Below are 20,892 nucleotides of genomic sequence, written 5' to 3' on the forward strand. Positions count from 1 at the left end.
CGTTATAGAAAACAGTAGAATTATATGATTGCTCTATCCTATTCTTAATTTTCTATTACTTTATTAGCAGTTTTTCCGTTATTTATTAATTAAATAATACTTTTCCAGGGTAGAGGATCAGTATCAATTTGCATATATATATATATATACATATACACACACACACACACACATGATTTTTGTATTAATAGATATTGTATTATACATATTTTATATATACATAGCTACAACTTATGTTGATACAACATGAATATATATATTTTACTAGTATGCTTACTGATCACTGATTTTCTGTTTTTCTTTTTCTTCTGGATACGTTTTAAAGTACCACTCAATGTACTCGTTTTTCATTTGTTCACGACGCGCAAAGTATTTTGGGTAACAAGCCTTCTCCAAGGGATGCCAATAATCCATGACCGAATCTGGAATATGAGCTTCTCGTCCATATGCGCTTCCTCCGATTGATTTGGCAAACTTAAATGGTACAGGATGTGATCTATTAAAGTATTCTTCTTCTCCTTCCAGTAGCAATGCTTTCGCTTGGCGTAAATCCTTTATATTTTTATTCTTATCAAAGCGTTCTCTCATTAGCACTGCTTCGATCCTATAAAAGAAATAACTATATTAGCGTCGGTTTAATTTATGTTAATATTGCTAAGAAACTTTTCTTAGAAATTACAATCATCCTCTTTTTCTGAATTAGCTTTCTTTGCTTAATTATAACCCGCAAGGTACTCTTTTCTGCTGTAATTTCTGCTATTCTTCTTCAGAACTCAAAATTACAATCATTATTGTTTTATTTTATTTACACACACACACACACACACACATCATATATATTTTGTATTCCATTTTAGATGTAAAAAATATACAGCTATACAGAAAAACACATGACCACTACTATCAGATGACATACCTGAACTTGTCGATGTCGTGATGATAATCCCACAACCCACGTACAGCACGCTTGTACAGACTACACACTTTTTGCTTATGCGATATAAGCTCAGATGGAATTTTCGCCATCGTACTTCGTTAAAAATATTTTCAGTTTTTCTCGGAGATATACTACTACGTAATTATGTGAATGTGTTGAACCACAAATTATTCGAAATAACAAGATGTCTTCCAGACCTAAATTAGTGAACCGTACAGAGACACTACGTATAGAGAATTTTGGCGCCGTCTATAGTTCCAGGAACTTATGCACGGACCCAAATATATATATTATATATATATAGTAGGTCAAGTGAAAGAGCGCGGTTAAAATAACATACCTATATACATATATATAGGCCTGTTTTTTAGTTTTTTTGTATAACTACATAAATATTATTTATATAATTATATATTATATAAGTTATATATTTTATGTAATTATATAAATTTATAGTTCTCTTTTCTTCTCCGTAATGTCTTTATAGTTGTACCAGATTAATTTGCCATGACGTAATACGATCAAAAGGGAGAACAGATTCTGCGAACAAAGAGCAAAAACAAGGAAGAAATGCGCGCGACATTTCGATAGGCGGACGGAATTAAATCGACGCGCCGGAAGAGCGAGATCGCGACGGAAGTACGCGACTAACGAGCGAACGGAGCGAACTCAATCACGTCGTCGCTACAACAAGATTGTCTACTGGTTGATCGTTGACTGGTCGGCTTCCTTTAATCGCTGAACGATTTTCGCTGATTTGCGAGGTACCACTCCAGCTTGTATACTATCGGCGATTTTCACGTCTGATCCATACTGAGCGACATTACGCTCACATGTGCGCAAACACGCCGTAATGACGCACGCACATCGAAGCGCAGCGCGAGTCCAGCTCGACATTAGACGAATTTTCACGCGGAATATCGCGTCGTCGCCGCATCGGACTTTAATCATGTCGATGAGCGACGGCGGGAATATGAATGCCATCATAGCACGGCTGATAGACGAGACGCAAACGACGTTCGGAATGCCGCGTGGATTTATCAGTGAGAACGATTTTGATTTTACTTTGCAGGTTATACGCCGGTGTTGGCGTGTGATTTGCGCGAGATGACACCGATGATGCCGCCTGATTCTCATCAAATTTCATTGAAGATTATAGAGGCGATCAAACAGCACCCGGTACTCTATTGCACTGAAGTGAAGGGATTGTCGGTGAAGCTGCAAGAATTCAAACAGAAAGTCTGGAAACGCATCTCGGATGAACTTGGACTGGACTGTATGTCTGTACAAGTGGTCAAACGTTTTCTATTTTAATTTGTAATTCAATGTTACTTATATTGCAGCGACATGGGTCAGATTGAAGTGGAAGAACCTCAGGGATACTTACTGTCGTATTCTGAAGTATAAGAATAAAACAGACGAGGGTGTCAGAAGAAAGAAATGGATCTTCGAGGACCACTTGAGCTTCTTAAAATTCCCGTAAGACATCTCTTAAAGCACTCGTTTGAGGTAATTTAATTGAATCTCATTCCTCTGACGAAGGATATTTTGGCAGGTATGAAGTGGACTATCAACCGCAATGTGCAGAACTGACCAAGGAATACATACAAGATATAAATGCAGGTGGAATAAGCTCCGAAGGCTTATTAGAACAGTTAGAAGATCGAAATGATGAGGATTACAGTGAATATTTGGAAATTCTCGAAGAAACAACGGCCGATCCCGTTTTAGAACCCGAAACGATGATAGAAACACTAGACAATAATACGCAATTAATCAGCCATGTAGAGTCTGAGCAGGAGCATGCACAGCAAAATATTGATAGTTATATTCAACAAATACAGTCGAAATATCGAAAGATACGCCCGAAACGAATGAAGACCGATCATTCGCCCTCTTCGAAAGCGTCAAGTTCTTACAATGCAATAAAAAGCCCTTTGACGACTAGTAATGCAAGTGCGCTTGATACTAAAACAATGGCTGATCAAATTTTTATAACAAGCTCGGCATCTGACACTCAATCCACAAAGGGATCGAGTAATGTAAAAGACAGTGACGGCAATTTCGAACAAGTTTATTTGGCACCCGAGAGTAAGAGCAGTATAGAGTTATTTTTCGACAGCATGGCGCAAACGGTGAAAAAATTGCCACCGAAGGCGCAGGCGGACATTAAGATGAACATCTGCAAAATTGTTACAGAGGCGGAAGTACAGTATTCCGGCCAAAATATGCCGCAGAGTACTCAACAGTTCATAGCACCACCTGGTATGATACCCAAGCTAGTATTGATACCTTGCGATATGATAGATAACCAAAATGGGAAAGCCTGATTAATCGGTTCTCGTTAAACTTGCTTATCTTGCTGTACAGTAATAAATAATATTATTGGATCAGGCAAAAAAATGTAATTCTTCATTTTGTACGAACCGAACGTATTTTAATGAATTAGAAATTTACAGATTGCATTGTCACATGTTCATATAGAATATTGCATTTTCATGTAGTACATTTATTGCTGAAGTTATTAAAAACTCATTTTAATTATTTAATTGTTTTTTTGTTTTTCTTAGCAACAATTTATATAAGAATATAAAATTATATAAAAATCTTATGAAAATTTGTACTTTTATCATAAAAGAAAAAATTGTTTTTCCTGTATTAAATATATTTATATATAATAAACTGTATAAGTCTATATATTTATATCTTATCTATAAGTTGCAGTAGCTAGAAAATATTACATTATTTTTATAAAGAAAATGTACATACATTGTTGTATAAAAATTGTTAGTAGCCTGAGAGAAATCATCACATGGAATAAAGCCAGTAAAATGGAATTACAAATACAATTATCTAGAAAAATGGTGACGTCTCGATAATAATTGAATAAAAATCTTGATAACGATTGCAATGTATACTGATTATTAGTTTATCTAGTAAACAATGACTTGCATTATTGCACAAGTCTCATTAGATAGTTTTCAACACAATTTTAAACAAAGTTCAGAATACTAACAGATTATTATACTGAAGCAGAATTAATTAAAGTTAAATTAATAAATTTTATGCAATCACATATTATTTAATATTTAGGCATATAATTTTGTTATAAATATGTGCTATTATGTGTAAAGTTGTTATCTTATAAAGTTTAATATATGTATTTTATGTTTTGTATTATTATTAATAAAGTAATTTAAAAAAACCATTTATCAAAAACTGTTTTTGCGCCACATGTAATTTGTAACAACTGATATATGTATATATGTATACAGGCAACTCTTGAGGCAAGAAACGTCCAGGTATGGCACTTAATTTATCTCTAAATCAACTTATTTCCGAGTTTCTGGGTAATTAATACTTATCTACACAAGATGATTGTACATCGTTTCCACATCGTTTCTTGCCTCATTTTATATGAGTAAACACTAATTGCTCAACGAAATTGCAGAACAGTGTCTTTTTCTAATATGTCAAGTTAGCCACTCTGCCGGAAGGATCCAAATTTAATTTATTTAATGCATGCACGTTCGATGCCGATGCTTCTGAATCGGCTATAATCTCTGTTAATAAGTCTAACAATTTCTTACAGAAAAATCAGTTCCACTTGTCACTGATAAATTCTTTCTGTTTTATTGCTGATAAACTCTGATATATATTGTCTGTCTACGGGAAAGCTAACATAAGTGATAATTCTGTTAACAGTCAAGAATTGACGAAGATGTTGCGTCATTTAACACGTGGAAAAAAACACGGAGAATTGTTGAAGCAATACTCGGCGGTTCAATTTGCAAATTCATTCAGAAAAGAGGTATTTTATACGTTATTTGGTATGATAAATATATAGGTTAGGAATACCACACTTTATATTAGATGCACAAATTAATTCGGTGCTTTCTTGTAGAAATTCAGCCTTTTTTTACAAAACCTAACATGCCAATCTTTGAAATATTCGCTATCATTTTTTAATTATTTTTCCTCATCTATCGGGCAACTGACGAATCTCCTTTCAAGAAGAAGAAAGTAAATAAGACTCAATTTCTTTGTAAAAAGTACCGAATTAATTTGCGCATCTAATTCATCATAAATTGAAAGCTTGATTAAAATTGTTCATTTCTCGCAGTTGAATCTTTGTTTCCTTCTGAAATAGATGTGTATGTATGTAATATCTATCATTTATGACAATAATGTAATTATTGCATAATTGTGTAGACATTGAATCCATTATTTACTATTCGCATTTGTAAGCTTTTATAATGTTACTATTTAAATATTATCACATACAATAATTTTTTCACATTGTTTTTTCATATCTGAAGCAAAACAAATATATTTATATACTCTAGTATTCTTGGGGAAAAAATTAAGGAAACAATTCTAAGGAGTATATCCAAAAGTATTAAATCGCATTTACATTATATTGAATTACATTTACAGAGCTCGGAAATAAAAAAGGACGATGAAGATAACAAGAAGTATAAAGAATTTGTAGATACTAATAATCGAACAAAAGAGATGTTGAAAGCGTTTAAGCGCGATTGGAAATCATTTAAAGAATTGCTATCACTGAAAAGAGAGCCTTCAAATTATGCAAATATATGGAAAGATAATCGTAAGGTAATTCCTCGTGAGTGCGATGTACTCATTATTGGCGGTGGAGCAATAGGCAGTTCGATAGCGTATTGGCTAAGGCAGAAATTCTACAGGGAAGAATTCAATGTTGTTGTAGTTGAAAAAGATCCTACGGTAAGAGAGTAATCTATATTTATCTTTTAATAAATATATATCTCTTTATAACATAAAAGTATTGTGTAACAAGGGATATCTTTTTTAATTTTTCTATACTGATGATTATGAATCAGTTAATTATGAAAAAAGTAATGTTGATTTTTTCAGTATGCCAAAGCTTCTACAACTCTTTCAGTAGGTGGGCTACGCCAACAATTCTCCCTCGAAGAGAATATTCAGATGTCAGTGTATGGTGCAGAATTCGTGCGAAATATTAACGAACATTTGAGTATCCCTGGAGAGCCACCGATTGATATAGGTTTTCATCCATATGGCTACTTGGTATTATCGTCCGAAGCAGGCGTTGAAACTTTAATACAAAACTCTAAGCTGCAGAATTCTCTTGGAGCAAAAAATATAATTATGAATGCGGAGAAGCTAAAACGGACATTTCCATGGTTAAACACTGACGGAATCGCGGCAGGTTGTCTCGGGCTAGAAAAGGAAGGATGGTTTGATCCATGGTCCTTGTTATGTGCCTTGAAAAACAAGGCCACTTATTTAGGTGCAAAATATATCAATGCTGAAGTTAAGGCTTTTCAATATACAAATATTCCAGGAGCTTATGATGACGAGATAAATCCTTGCCAAAGATTAACTAATGCAGTCGTAAGTACATATATTTTTGTAAGATATACGATATTTATGTAGCAGATACAGTTCTAATTTGATCAAATCATGATGATCGATTCCACAACTTGTTCACAAGTTTTCAAGTTAATTCGAGCTTAATCCAATTTATATAATATTTAGTACAATCTTCAATAATAAAGAGATAAATCTGTTTTGCCTTAAACAGATAGAAACAGATGATGGTGAGATACACTCAATACAGTTTTCTGCAGTTGTTATTGCTGCAGGAGCATTTAGTGGCGATGTAGCTGAAATGGCTAATATTGGAACGGGTAAAGATACATTATCGGTACCTTTACCAGTGGTACCCAGGTAATTGTATTAACAGTTAAAGAATTATTTGTGAGTCCTATTTGCTCCTTCCTATTTATTAATATTGAAAGAGAATACAAAAAAGATACCGAAATCTTCTTACAGAAAAAGATACGTATATTGTATCCATTCTCCTAATGGACCTGGTTTAAACACTCCTCTAACGATCGACACTAGTGGTACATATTTTAGGTATGAGTTTGAGATGTAATATTCTTATATTAGTATTCTTATGTTAGAGCAGTTTTAAGATATAAAGAAAAGTGCATAAAAGAAGAAGATTAAGGAATAAAATTCATATAACTTTTAGGCGAGAGGGTCTGGCAGGTAATTACGTCTGTGGGAGGACACCAGAACTGCACGAGGAACCATCGGTGAACAACTTGGATGTCGATCATGAATTTTTCGACAATAAAGTGTGGCCTGCACTCGCTCACAGAATACCGGCGTTTGAAAACTTGAAAGTACGTACGCTTCGTATTATCAGTTGAATATGTAAAAGATATAAATAATTTTATATAAACTATAAGAGTTTCTATAGACTTTTCTCTATGACAATGCTTTAATTATTATTTTTACCAGGTGAAATCTTCATGGGCTGGATATTACGAGTACAATACTTTCGACGAAAATGGTATCATTGGGCGACATCCTTATCACAACAACTTATTAATGGCGACTGGTTTCAGCGGTCATGGTATTCAAAAGGCACCCGCGGTGGGACGTGCAATAGCAGAATTACTTTTAAACGGTCATTATATAAGTATAGATTTGAGCAAATTAAGTTTCAAAAGATTTCTGACATCGGAGCCCATAAGAGAAGCTAATATCTTTTAGGTGCTTTAGCGGTTTTTAGCGTTTGAATATATATTATATATATTTGTAAATACAATTGTGCTATTATAAATTTTCATTTACAAATAAGAAAATGTGTCACATCTAAAATATAAAAAATATAGTTTTTAACGTACAATCGCAATACATTCAGGACTTCATCAATTATATAAAATAACGGTTTATTTTCTATTCCTAGCTCGTGCACTCAATTAAATGATAAAACTTGCTGCAGATACGTGGCAGCGTATTCTTCGCCCATGTTCTGCAGTATACTTTGTAGTTCACCGAGAGATATATGGGTTTGTACCTGTGAAGAGATAGGAATAAATCATTTAATTATTTATTTTATCAAAACACGAAATTATGTGAAACATATTTCGATACGAAGTAACACAAATCCTACCGCAATATAATTTAAAAGAAGTAATGCTGGAGAACTGAACGAATTTCGTTCAAAGGTCTTAAGTAAGTAATCAAAGTTCAAGTGATCGGCCAGTTTCTTCCATCCTTTTGTTTCATCTAGGATAGTCGCTAATTGCTTTTCCTGATCCGCGTCCATCCAAACTTTCTCTGTATCAACAATATTTTCTTCTTTACATACAAACCCTCTTTTCTCTGACACATCGCCTTGACCAGAGATGAGCTGCAAGATCTGCAATGAAACAAAAATTTATATCATTGCCAAATACATGTATATTTTATTAAAAAAAGTATGCTTTCCCTTACATCCAGCTTATTTGAGGCTAGATCAAAAGATGATTCTCCAGCGCATTCCTCCATATTGTCATCTTCCGAATGTGCTTCGGTCTTTATATTTTGTACTTGAGTTTCCTCAACCTGTCACAGAAAAGCATAATCACATATGTGTGATGAAACATTGTTTGAATGCATTACAAGATTTATAAGTAAATCTTTTACATCTGGTCGATTATGATTCTTTATATATGGGTCGGCGCCATATTTCAGTAAAAGAGCACATATTTCTTTCGCTTTTGCCCCTTGCGTAACCACTGCATTGTGTAACGCTGTATTTCCACTAAAATTCTTCTTATTTACATCTATTATCGTCTGCAAAAATGATGATTATTAAAATATGTGGAATATATATTTTATATGGGAAAAAAACGCATCTTTAATCAAATTCGACCTTACATTTTTTAATAGAAACTCAACTATATCTCTGTGACCTCCTTCGACCGCTATGTGCAAAGCAGTTCGTCCGTATGACATTTCGGTGTTATTTACTTCTGCACCCGCTTCAATGAGCGAGCGCATTGCGTGATACGAGCCTGCTTCGGCAGCTAACTGCAACGGTGTCCATCCCAAATCCGTATGCGCCTCAATATTGGTTTTTTTTTCACTCAATAAGACATCAACGTTCATTCCCGCTTCTGGACCTGAAATTGTATTATTATATAAAATTATGGCTGCACAATTAGATACTGATATTATTAATTATTATACATATTATTAATATGTATTGTATTACAACTGTTATCTTTGACTCGTAACAACTAGTATCTTGATAAATTTCCATTTCCTACAGTCCGCTTAAAAGTATGTAATTATTTGCAAATATTTTCGTCATTAATACATACAATTCGCAGCTGTATGTAATGGCATTTGTCCAGAATGATCTGCTATATTTGGATTTGCACAAAGCATGAGCAATGCCTTCGTAATTTCTGGTTGGTTTTGTAAAACAGCATAATGCAATGGAGTCTACAAACACAATGTTAATATATTAACATAATTCTCATAATTCTAAAACGAAATATACTAATATCGAGGAAAATTCACCTTTCCAGAGGTATTTGGGATGTTTGTCAGATCTCGAGCGTCAGTATTTAAAGTACTCATGAGCATTAAAATACGTTTTACGGTATCTTTCTGGCCAAATCGGAGTGCACAATGAAGCGGTGAATCTCCGTAGATTGTTCTGTCTTTGAGCAGATTCATTATAATATTCTTCGCATCAGTCGGTTTCTTTTTAATGTTATTCAATATATCAATAACAATGTTTTTAGCAAATGATTCAGCATCCTACAAAAAAATAAACTTTAGTATATGATAATGACATATAAATGGCAATTACGAAGTCGTTTAAAAAAACTCACGAATTGGAAATTAATATTACTTGTAAATTATTGGAATTATCACTTACCTTTTTGCTCGACGCTCCGTCATAAGTTAAATTCTCCTTAGTTTTCTCTACCAGGTTGGCGTAAGGTTCTAAAACTGTAAGATTTAATGTATATCGAGTAATATAATACATTTTATATATGTTAAGTAACATATAACAATTCTTCTAAATGTGCGTTTTAATCAGTAAAAATTCTTACATATAATTTGAATTTTTGATATGTATACTTACAACCTACGTCCATATCTGCAACACACTTTCGAAATTCACTAGAAGAGCATCCATCATCTAATATTCTTGTTATTTCTTTAAACATTTCGATACTTTCATTTGAAGGCATGTTCGTTAATGGTACATTCATTGATAGACTATCCTGATTGAAAGCGGCTTGTGCTAATTCTGCGCTATTCGAATGAGAGACACGCGTCCTCTTTCTGCCTGGAATTACAAAACTGTGAAAAAGATTATCCGAAAAAGGCGAAGAACCATAGATGGATAAATAGAATAAATAAAATAAGTAGAAATATAATAACTTGCTATATTAATAATAATAATAAACAGAATTAATTAATATTATATTGAGAATAAGATTTAGTATTATTAATTTACCTATTATTCGATCAGTAGGTTTATATGTGAATTTGATCGGTTCTGAGCAATCTGAATCCGATGGTCGTTCCAACTGTATAAAGACCTCTCTCGGAGTAGTAATATTTAAATCCTTATATGGTGGAGTTCTAGAAAACACATAACATCATCAATCTTATGTATTATGAAAGAATATATAACACATTTGATATTACTTATGTACAATATGACACACACCGAAATACCATGGCGTATTGATGATGAACATCCAATTCTGAGAAACGGCCGTAATCGGCCCAGACTTCAATATCGTCGTCATTTAGTTCAAAAAATTTTATTTTTATATTTTCTGCAATATAATATTATACATTATTATTATAAAATATTTTATCTACACATATACACTTTACTATAAATATAAGACTTGTTCAAATGCTGCAAAACATTAATAACATACACTTACTTTTGGAAACTTTTTCTACAAGTATAAAAACTTCTTCTCCACCTTCGCAACTACTAGTGTACTTGTCAATTCTGCATATTTTAAGCTCTCCTGTTAAAGCGCTTTCTATAAAAATATCAATATTAAAACTTTTTAATAATTGTAAACATTTTATTTTAGTAGCTGTATACAGGATAAACGACCCCAAAGTATTTTAATATAAAACTTTCAGAATATTTTTTAAGATTTAACTTAATGAGATCTTCTTCATTTACGATCATAACTGGCAAGATTACATAAATTGCACAACGTTTCGACTGGTAATTCAAGTCCTTATCAAGTGCAAAAATAAGAGGTCTAAAATATTTTCTAAAACAAGAAACAATTACAATTTGTATAAAAACAAAAGAAATAACCTGTTTACAATCAATAATTTACTAGTAAGAAATGACATCTTATCAAATTAAAAATGGCAAACGGTACTCATGACATCGACACACAATCCGTACCAAGAAACTGTTCGTCCAAGAGACAAATACCATATGGCACATCAAAACACTAACAACAGTATAAGACCTCTGTTACCTATATCTAAGGACAGTGTCGTGCATACACGGCAAGTTCTTCGTGTCATTCGTTTGCGTTTTTAATTACGAGTCGAAAAGTTGTGCGATCTTACCAGTTATGGTCGTAGATAAAGAAGATCTCATTAAGTATTAATTTCACTGGCGACTTAAAGGAGTTTTTTTTGTATATTTTAAGATTTAATATTTAAACAACATTCTTGAACTTACTCAGATTATTGATTGGATTACTATAAACTGGTGCTGTGATCGGTCTTGTAATACCATATTGATCCTTGATAAATCCTTGAAAACAAAGAGCGACGCTATTTAGATTTATACATTTCTGATACTGCTCTGCATCAGCTTTAATCTGTAATGAAACATACTTATTAAAGACCTTATATATTTAATCTCTTATTCATTTGTTTGAATATGAAAGTATAAATTTAATTGAGTTTATGTGAGTTTATTTTTGTAATGATAAACGATGCTAAAATATACCTGTGCTTCATCGCGGACGCTAAGAGTGGCGTTTATATTTAAACGTCTGCGCTCTTCTAGAATTTCCGCACGCAATTTCCGTACTAATTCGTCTTTCACGTTTTTCCTCGCGGTATGTATTATACCCATACTGTTGAATCTAAAGCAGAAACGCATATTGGTATAATTGGTTCAAGGAAACACAGAATACACTTGGAATAGTACGAAATAGAAAGCAAACATACTCGGCTGTAAAATCATTATTCGACGAAACTTCTATATCGTGAGGATCGTCCACATCATCAGTTCCCACTCGTCTCACCAACCTGTGAGCGTGTGGTATCCTATGATCTTCGTCAGTTGTAACCAACAAGCATCGTATTACTGCTCTTTCAGGAAAGTTACACAACTGAAAATACAAGTAACGATAATAATATTACGATTGCAGGTTTATCCATATAAATTGCACTTCAATCTCTTAAAAAATTCGTTTACATAATATCTGGTGCACTTACTTGAACCGTGGGCACATTATTTTTATTGCGTCTACGACTAGTTGATGCACCAAGCAAGCTCCCATGAGTTCCCACCATCTCAGATATGTATCTAAATCTAAATTTCTCCATCGGTTGCACCAAGATATTAATGTATGGTTCACCAAGTATTGTGACTAATAAGATAAACAGAAAAAGATTAATAATTTTCATCTAGAATGATTACTATTAGAATTAAATACAGGAAATTATACATTTGTAACTTAAATAGGACAGTTCAGCAAACTAACAAAATATAATCTTAGATAAAAAGGATCTTTGAATTAAGGTATATACCTGAAGCATTGTTTAGATTAATATAATCGTCCATGACGTGCATAGGTGATGATGATGATATTGACATAGGTGACGTGACACTTATGTTTCCTTGTGATCCAGAACTGTAGGGGCTTAGGCCACTTGCATTACTTATTGGTGCCAAATCTAGAAGTTAGAGACGTACTCAATGTTATTGTTGGAATAATATTATCGAATACAAATTAGTTACATATGTAGAATACAAATGTTACATTCCTCCTATAGCAGACACTTATAACAATACTGTATCCAAAGATACTTGGAAAGTATCTTAAAAAATAAATATCTTTTATGAAAAAAAAACTATTACATTAGAATCATTTTAAGACCATTACGTGTAAATAATTACTATTAGAGAGAGAGAGAGAGAGAGCGCACGCGCTCTCACATGACAAGATACATGACAAACGATCAATCGATAAATCAATTATAAAGCAGTTATTCGAAATTGACATTTCGTGTATTTCAGTTATCAGCGCATAGTAAATATGGCAACAATCGAAACGCATAGTGTTGGCTGTGTCGGGGAGACGCTATTAGCGCTATGTAGCGCTGAAAATCTATAGTATACGTGACATGACTATAGAGTTTTAGCGCTGATAGTGAGCTTCCCGAACACAGCCAAACATCAATGTTCGCGATTTGTTATGCGTCGAATAAAACACACGCGACCACTGATGCGCGAAGCATCGCGTATTACCAGTGAACGGGTAGTACGATTCCTCGGCGTCCGCGACAGCGTTGGCCGTCAACATGCTCCGTATCGCCACATTATAATTCTCGAACGCATCCGGCATCTCGGCGGTTCAGTTTCTTCGCTGATTCTGAATTTAAAAGGTGCACACGAGAAGCGAAAATTGGATATACTGCGCGCAGTTCGAGCAATTCGCGATCGGCAGGGCAACGTTAGGCAGGGTTAGGCGCAAATGGTGACACACTTGAGTCTCGTTGATAACGTTCCGGCGCGTCGCAATAAAACATTACTCACCAACTGCGGATAATCAACTGCCTCTAATTCCGGAGTACGTCAACTTTGTAACCTTGATGACTGTCACGGGTCTTCCCCGGGAACGCACAGTACATATCAACCAATCATCGCGATACGTACGGGTTTTCCGTAGCTAGGGACGTATCCGTTGTCATACGACCCTGTCAGATTGCGTTCAGAGATTCTTCATGTTTACGGTTTTATGTACAGGTAGTTCTCACCTTTACGAATTAATTGGTTCCTGACGATCGCTCAATCGTAAAGCGAGACTTCGTACAGCGAGAATTATATCCCATAGAAATAATGTTATTATATAACATATAATCAATTAAGTTGTTCACAAGACAGAAAAAAAGTATGATGATATTAAGAAATAATAAAAAGACTTTATTTAGAAAATTTAGGTTTAAGCCTTTTTTAATGACTTTTGCGCGAATTAAAAAAAAAATTTTATTTCGAGAAAAATTCGTAAAGATGAAAATTCATAAAACGGGAATTCGGAAAACGAGAATTACCTGCACCCATATATCTGTTTTTCTTATGTTCCGTGAATGACTCAATTGCAATTTTTTGATACCTTTGCTATCTTCTGCTATCTTGAACCACTTTTCAAGCGTATTTTTTGTTAGACTAGACTTGAGATTTCATGTAGAAAGATAAACGCTAGCGAGCTCCAAGATATATGCGCTTTTAGAAGATTATTCAGAGTTTACTGAAACTCGCAATAACGGTGAAATGCTTTTCTTCTTTTTCACTGATATCTGGTCTTTTGTAAAATAGCAGCAATGCTTTTTGTTTCTCTTTTTCTTTTCTGTTTTTATTTCATTTTGGTTTCTGCATAAATTATTAAATCATCTCATAAGTAATATATTTCTTGACATTACTTATGGGATGCCAAAATGTGTAATAATAGATTTTTAAAAATTACCGTAGTCAATAATATTTCACATTGCTTAAAAGCATACAAATATTCTACTAATTATTACGTGAAACGGGAAACGATGTATATAAAGATGTATAAATTATACATTTAAGAGAAATATAAGTGTAATATGAGAGACAAATGTGTAGGCATTGAGAATTTTCCAAGTTCGTCATTATTTACCGTTTATCTTCCAAGTGAAAGTATGTCATATGAATCATGTTTGGTTCACCTTTACATGTATTAATTATTTTCACAATATTAATGAACATATTCTTTATACTCTTTAAATTTATTCTCATTAATAGATATATATACAAAATATATACGATATATACAAAAACCCGACCAATTTTTGCAACAAAACTGATCAAACAAATTTGTTATATAAAACGTACACATTCACGCCTCCCATTTACCTATCTTATATTGAAATTAATACTGAAGTACATATCTGCTACATACGTCACTTGAAATTATGCATTCATAAGCAATTAAGTCATTATATAGACACGTACAGACATGTCATTACAGCAAAGTGACGCCACAATACGTACGTCATTAAAGTGCCGTATTGTGGCGTCACTTTACTAACTGATCAAAATATTTCATCAAAATATAGCAAGAGAATCAAATTTTAATATTTTTAAATATGAAATATAAAGTAATATAAGATAAGATTGATCAATGAAAATTGTACTCAATATAATGTCAACAAATCCAGTGAAAATGAATTGCACTTTTGATATTAAAATGATGTCAATATATAACATCAAAACTGCAATTTTGATGCTACATTGACATATCATTTTAGCATTAAAGCTCCAGTTTGTTTTCATATTGAGTCCTAGAATCAATTTGGTATTGTAAATCGTAATCACAAGCACACACGTTAAATAAAATTTTTTCTATTAAGTTTCTATTAAATAATACTTTTAAGATACTCAATATATTATTTATACTGAATATATCCACACTCAATATATATACTTTCAATATATAATATTAGATTAGAAATAAATATTAAACCTGACGCTTTCTACGCTCGATAATACAATTAACTTTTATCTTTTATAAATTACATTGTTGCAATTGTTATCCTTTATTTCTTATTTATGATTTATGTCTGTTGTTTATTACTTCATTTTCAGCCGCTCGCCAAAGCCATGTTGCAATTCGCGTTGTAAGAAGATAGTAACGTTTCAAGATATTATTCACGGGTGCTATACAGGCTCTTTGATATATATATATATACACACACACACACATACATGCACGCACGCACGCACTAGCTTGGCGATATGTATGTACATACTTGGTTGATGTGGAGGGGATTGATGTATATATATATATAAGTGCTATTTGTTAATCGCCGCAGTGAGTGTGAAAATCTCGCTCGTTACGACTTGTTGGTTTACCACGAATATCTTCTTCACAGTTTACGGCGGTTTCGACTGATCAATTCGGTAACAATGTCGACTAAAAATGAAAAAATTGGAATCGTTGGCAGGTAATTATGTATTAATAATGTAATTTGACGTCATGTAATATGACGACACTCGTCTTAACAATTAATTAATTTTTCTTTATATTATTAACAATGAAATTTGCACGAGTAATGTTGAGCAGTACTGAACAATTATAATATATTCAAGTATCGTGCATATCGTTGTTGTTATACAATATTTATTTACCTTAAATTGACGGTAAAATTATTTGGAGAAAATGTATTCCTTTCTGAGCTTGAAGAATCAATTTTTTTCTAATTTTCGTTCTTTAACTTTTCTTTAAATTGTTTAAAAAAGTTTAGTTATCATCGACTTTGTATTCCCTTGAACAATCGTGAAATATCTACCTTCACATAAATCGTTAGCTTAAAGAAGAAAACAGTAATAGTTTTGCTCGTCATAATGTGCATTTCAGTCAGAATATGGAGAAAAATGAAAAATAATAATAAAATACTAATAATTAAAACGAATTATACAAGACTGAATATTTTACAACTTGTTCAACTATATATAATTTAATTAATTATTAGTTATGTGTTTTATAAAAGTAGCCAATTTTAATTACATTTAAATCTGATATTAATATGAAATATTTTATCATTTTATTAATTAGTTATGTCATATCGAGTTATCTATCTTTTTTCTAATCGTTATCGATAAATTGTCAAATAACAGTCTATTACGAAAAGAGTAAGAGCAAAATTGTTAAGTTATAACTGCATTTTTCAGCAACTCATACTCGTGAAAAGATAAGATAATGTGAAGAACGTTAAAACATGTGATAAAATGACGTGTTTTGCTACTACACATACAAACATTAATATATAATATATTATTGATATTTATTTCTTCTATCGTTATCGGTAAATTTTGAAATTTAAAGAATACCGATAATGATAGGAGAGATAAATATCAGTAGCAACTCGAGAGTGGAAATTAATTAAAACCAAGAATTTTTTCATATACATCATTTTACGTAAAATGTTCGGTTTTATCATCTAATTCGTTTTATCCTAACATTTTTATTTCAGTGGCTTAATCGGACGTAGCTGGGCTATGCTCTTTGCTAGTGTAGGATATCAAGTGACCATTTATGATATCGCACAGGACCAAATTAAGAATGCGTTACAGGATATTCATCAGCAATTGAAAAGTCTGGAAACCAGCGGTCTTCTTCGTGGTACATTGACGGCAGACCAACAGTATCAACTGATAAAAGGTATATTTATTTTTATCTTCTTATCTCTTGATTTGTTATTATTAATAGTCTTATTTGCGTAATGCGAATGAAACGATAAAATCACATGTGAATGATCACGATAAAATCATAATAGTTATATGTCAAGAACAATTTAGTTATTCATTTAAATTTGTTTAAATATATATTATAATTTATTAATTTCTTTAAGTATTAATTTAAATTAAACGATCTCTCACTCTTCAGACGGTAAAACATAATGTTCTAGATGATATATTTAAATTCGCAAATTTAATCGCACGAGGATTTGATTATAGGATCGTCCGATCTAGCAGAAACGGTGAAGGGAGCAAAACTGGTTCAGGAATGCGTGCCAGAAAATCTTGCATTGAAAGTAAAACTTTATAACGATCTCGATAAAGTCGTGGACGATAAAGTGATCTTATCCTCCTCGACGTCCACATTCCGTCCGTCTCTTTTCAGCGAAAAGATGAAACACCGTGAACAAATCATTGTCTCCCATCCTGTAAATATTCTTATGATTATTATTATAGTATTATTATATATTATATACATACATACAAATGACATGAAAAATATCTACAATAAATCTTTAAGAAAAATTAATGCTTATGTACAAAAATTATTTACTCACAAATTCATATTATAATTATTATATTACACATTACGTAAAAGATATCTTTTATCTTATTTATTATATTTATGTTTTATATAATATTTTAAATGATTGGGAAACCCAATTTTTTTCAACTATATAAGGAATAATTTTTCTGATAGATATAACAAATATTTACCTGTTAACATCCTAATGATTCAATTCTAATTATTGGATGAAACACACACAGGTGAATCCACCTTATTATGTGCCGCTCGTAGAAGTAGTGCCGGCTCCATGGACGCGATCTGACATTCCCGAAAAGACGAAGACTATAATGACTGAAATTGGCCAGAAACCTGTTGTCTTCAGCAGAGAGATTGATGGTTTCGCGCTTAACAGAATACAGTACGTATTATCACATATCGTTGCAACATAAAATTATTTGTAGGCAATCATCGCTTACTTGTATCTTCTGACATCCAGCATCTAAAAAATTATTCTGACAGATACGCAATTTTAAACGAAGCCTGGAGATTGGTAAGTGACGGAGTACTGAGTGCGAAAGACATTGATGCAGTAATGAGCGAGGGTCTCGGAATGCGCTACGCTTTCCTTGGTGCTTTTGAAGCAGCACACCTGAATGCCGCAGGTGAGCCACTAGCTATTAAAGTGCAAAATACATTCTTGATTTGCCTGCATCACTGGAATCCATAATCCATAATTCACGTTGCCATATATTATTTAACAGGAATGAAAAAATATTGCGAGACGTACAAGAAGACGATTTATGATGTAAGCATGACGCTCGGGCCAGTACCGAAATTCGAGGGAGAGATGGCGGAGAAAATCAGCAACGAGTTGAACGAGATGTGTCCACTAGATAAATTGCAGGAACGACGTGCATGGCGAGACACTGCATTGACGAAATTATCCATACTTAAGAAAGAACTTGATGAAATCAAGCAATAAAAAGAATGCACATGCCGCACTACTACTGCAAATCTAAAACTTATAGATTTGTATGTTCTTGTATATAACAATAAAACTCATACTTGTGTATAACAGTTTTGTCTAATTTACTCGGAAAAATATTTTGTACTATGAAACTAAACATATCAGTGGAGATTGATTTATCTAAAAACTTCAAGTCAAATTGTAATTATTTTCTATTTTATTTAGTTATAAAATTTAGCGTTTTCCTCCAACTCGTGGTGCGGATTTTTGTGTCACTTTAGCAGCTTTCTGTTTCGCAACTTGTTTTGCTTTGGCAGGAGCAACAGCCTTCTTCGTCGCCTTAGCTGCTCTCTTCTGTTCCTTTGCAGCCCTGTAAATAAATGTACCAATTAAGCAACGTCACATTAGATGACATATTATTATGGTGATTGTATGAACCCGCAAAGCCAGACAATGTAATGGCAAATACAATTCTGGGTGAAGCAGCTCGCTCTTATTCTAAGACACTCTGAAATCTGACATAGCATAGAAAGCTTCGACAGAGGAACAGATGTCTATATGTATTTGATTTATCTTCAATTCTTTTGTTAAGAATGGCCACTCTTGTGGCCATTCGCAAAATTGTCTATGTAAAAATTTTTGCTCTTGCTAGATTGTACAGAAATATCTAATCTGTTAAATAGCGATAACTGTTATTTATCAATTACTAAAATACTATAAAAATAATAACTGTTATTAATGAATCACTAAACCGAAATAATATCGAAACAAAATATAAAAACAAATTGCATGATATAATAAAATAAAATCTATCCGAATTCTGCCTACTGTATACTATATACTTGCGACTCTTATTCTCATACAGTAATGTATTAGCAATTGATGTTTGTTATAACCAAAAAATTCAGTAAAATATGTTTTATACTTGATTTTACTATTCCTTCTAAGCTTCTTTCAGCAAATAATGTTTTTTTATAATAATGAGAAAACTAGATAATGAAAAGAATACATACTTGATTGCTTGTTCTCTCTGGGCTTTGCGAATCTCTGGCTTCATATTACGCTTAGCCATAATATCTGTGAGAGAGGCACCCACAATGGCACGCTGGAACTTCTGAGTGCGCCTTGTCCTCTTCTTGGTCTGTTCCTCCTCCTGTCCCTTCTTGTGTTTCCGTCTGCGAGATACATTCTTGTGAATCTCAGTCAAAAAATTATTTTGTCAGAACAAAATATATTTATATACCTGTACAGGACGGTCCATGTCACCTTTCGGGGATTACGCTTCATCAAATGTGCAGACTCGCACTTCGAGTTGAGGAAGGTAAAAGTCTAAAATATTGAAATTTAGGTTATGTTCACCATGTGCAGTGACAAATAATATAAGTATATGCGAAATTTTTTTCTTGCATTTTTGCGATATGTCGCAATAATCGAGAACTGGAAAAATTATAATTGATTCCCTCGCAATTGTTGCTCCGATGCAGTACTCACTTTTCCGTCAACTTTAACCATGGTCTTGCCATGGCCCGGATATATTTTGTATCCGCTGTACGCGCAAAGACCGATCCTGCAAATATTAATTATAAATTAATCACACACATTATGCTCGCACGATGCAATACGTATTTGCTGCAAACACAACGAGATTGCATCGTGAATATTGGATAATTTCATGTAAAAATACCGACTCACTTCATCTTGGTATGACGCGAAAACGAACACTTAGAAAAATGGCCGACACCACGGTCTTACAGGTCCGGGTTCCGGAAACGATGTGACTTTCAATGGTGGGGAGGTACCTTTAGGTCTAGTACACACTGCAGCACACAATCAGTGTGTACCAGCAGAGAGAAGCCTGAGAGCGGTCACGCTCGCGTTTTAACTGTAACGCCTCAAACGTGGACATTGAAGTGATTGAAGTGATTCTGTCTTTATTGCTCACTGAATATTGAATAAAGATAGAATGACGCCGCGAGCGTTGGGAGCGTCAAGTGGAACGCATATGTCCACGTTTGAGCGTTACAGTTAAAACGCGAGCGTAACCGCTCTCAAGCTTCTCTCTGGTACCAGGCCCAATCAGTGATGCCAGAACTAGAGACAGTCTTTAAAAATTTTTGGGCCAGAAC

At 33.2% G+C, this 20,892-nt stretch overlaps 5 protein-coding genes across 9 annotated transcripts; 2 read left to right on the forward strand and 3 right to left on the reverse strand.

The window, feature by feature from the left end:
- Positions 1–174: 174 nt before the first annotated feature.
- LOC105282062 (NADH dehydrogenase [ubiquinone] 1 beta subcomplex subunit 9) lies at positions 175–1,291 on the reverse strand. The gene is made up of 2 exons (XM_011343765.3): positions 917–1,291; positions 175–604 (listed from the first exon to the last, which is right to left on the reverse strand). The coding sequence occupies exons 1-2, from the start codon at positions 1,024–1,026 to the stop codon at positions 274–276; spliced, it is 441 nt and encodes a 146-aa protein (XP_011342067.1). The 5' UTR covers positions 1,027–1,291; the 3' UTR covers positions 175–273.
- A 438-nt stretch (positions 1,292–1,729) lies between these two features.
- Positions 1,730–7,670, forward strand: LOC105282067 (FAD-dependent oxidoreductase domain-containing protein 1). Of its 2 annotated transcripts, XM_026971088.1 has the most exons (9): positions 1,730–2,213; positions 2,281–2,416; positions 2,493–3,253; positions 5,373–5,683; positions 5,834–6,334; positions 6,525–6,670; positions 6,776–6,862; positions 6,981–7,134; positions 7,253–7,670. In XM_026971088.1, exons 1-9 carry the CDS (start codon positions 2,045–2,047, stop codon positions 7,505–7,507), a joined length of 2,520 nt encoding a protein of 839 aa, XP_026826889.1. In that variant the 5' UTR covers positions 1,730–2,044; the 3' UTR covers positions 7,508–7,670. The 2 variants fall into 2 exon arrangements, with proteins under 2 accessions (XP_026826889.1, XP_011342076.1); XM_011343774.3 differs by lacking the exons at positions 1,730–2,213; positions 2,281–2,416; positions 2,493–3,253 and adding an exon at positions 3,628–4,748 and having other exon boundaries at positions 5,375–5,683.
- Positions 7,615–13,415, reverse strand: LOC105282066 (nuclear factor NF-kappa-B p110 subunit). 2 transcript variants are annotated; one of them, XM_026971084.1, is made up of 18 exons: positions 13,278–13,415; positions 12,557–12,703; positions 12,242–12,396; positions 11,972–12,135; positions 11,748–11,886; positions 11,475–11,616; positions 10,702–10,806; positions 10,476–10,587; positions 10,260–10,387; positions 9,882–10,088; positions 9,672–9,745; positions 9,308–9,550; positions 9,106–9,229; positions 8,660–8,904; positions 8,426–8,575; positions 8,234–8,344; positions 7,911–8,159; positions 7,615–7,814 (listed from the first exon to the last, which is right to left on the reverse strand). In XM_026971084.1, exons 1-18 carry the CDS (start codon positions 13,372–13,374, stop codon positions 7,713–7,715), a joined length of 2,694 nt encoding a protein of 897 aa, XP_026826885.1. In that variant the 5' UTR covers positions 13,375–13,415; the 3' UTR covers positions 7,615–7,712. The 2 variants fall into 2 exon arrangements, with proteins under 2 accessions (XP_026826885.1, XP_026826884.1); XM_026971083.1 differs by lacking the exon at positions 13,278–13,415 and adding an exon at positions 12,927–13,254.
- On the forward strand, positions 13,296–18,874 carry LOC105282065 (lambda-crystallin homolog). Of its 3 annotated transcripts, none has more exons than XM_011343771.2 (7): positions 13,296–13,414; positions 15,926–15,997; positions 17,027–17,214; positions 17,511–17,719; positions 18,060–18,217; positions 18,319–18,461; positions 18,561–18,874. In XM_011343771.2, the coding sequence occupies exons 2-7, from the start codon at positions 15,960–15,962 to the stop codon at positions 18,779–18,781; spliced, it is 957 nt and encodes a 318-aa protein (XP_011342073.1). In that variant the 5' UTR covers positions 13,296–13,414; positions 15,926–15,959; the 3' UTR covers positions 18,782–18,874. The 3 variants fall into 3 exon arrangements, with proteins under 3 accessions (XP_011342073.1, XP_011342071.1, XP_011342072.1); XM_011343769.3 differs by lacking the exon at positions 13,296–13,414 and adding an exon at positions 13,469–13,599; XM_011343770.3 differs by lacking the exon at positions 13,296–13,414 and adding an exon at positions 13,545–13,654.
- LOC105282068 (60S ribosomal protein L24) lies at positions 18,868–20,572 on the reverse strand. Its single transcript, XM_011343777.3, has 5 exons — positions 20,459–20,572; positions 20,258–20,333; positions 20,010–20,095; positions 19,780–19,941; positions 18,868–19,136 (listed from the first exon to the last, which is right to left on the reverse strand). Exons 1-5 carry the CDS (start codon positions 20,461–20,463, stop codon positions 19,001–19,003), a joined length of 465 nt encoding a protein of 154 aa, XP_011342079.1. The 5' UTR covers positions 20,464–20,572; the 3' UTR covers positions 18,868–19,000.
- Positions 20,573–20,892: the final 320 nt, after the last annotated feature.

The sequence above is a fragment of the Ooceraea biroi genome, chromosome 7 (genome assembly GCF_003672135.1).
Source record: "Ooceraea biroi isolate clonal line C1 chromosome 7, Obir_v5.4, whole genome shotgun sequence".
Classification (NCBI taxonomy): domain Eukaryota; kingdom Metazoa; phylum Arthropoda; class Insecta; order Hymenoptera; family Formicidae; genus Ooceraea; species Ooceraea biroi.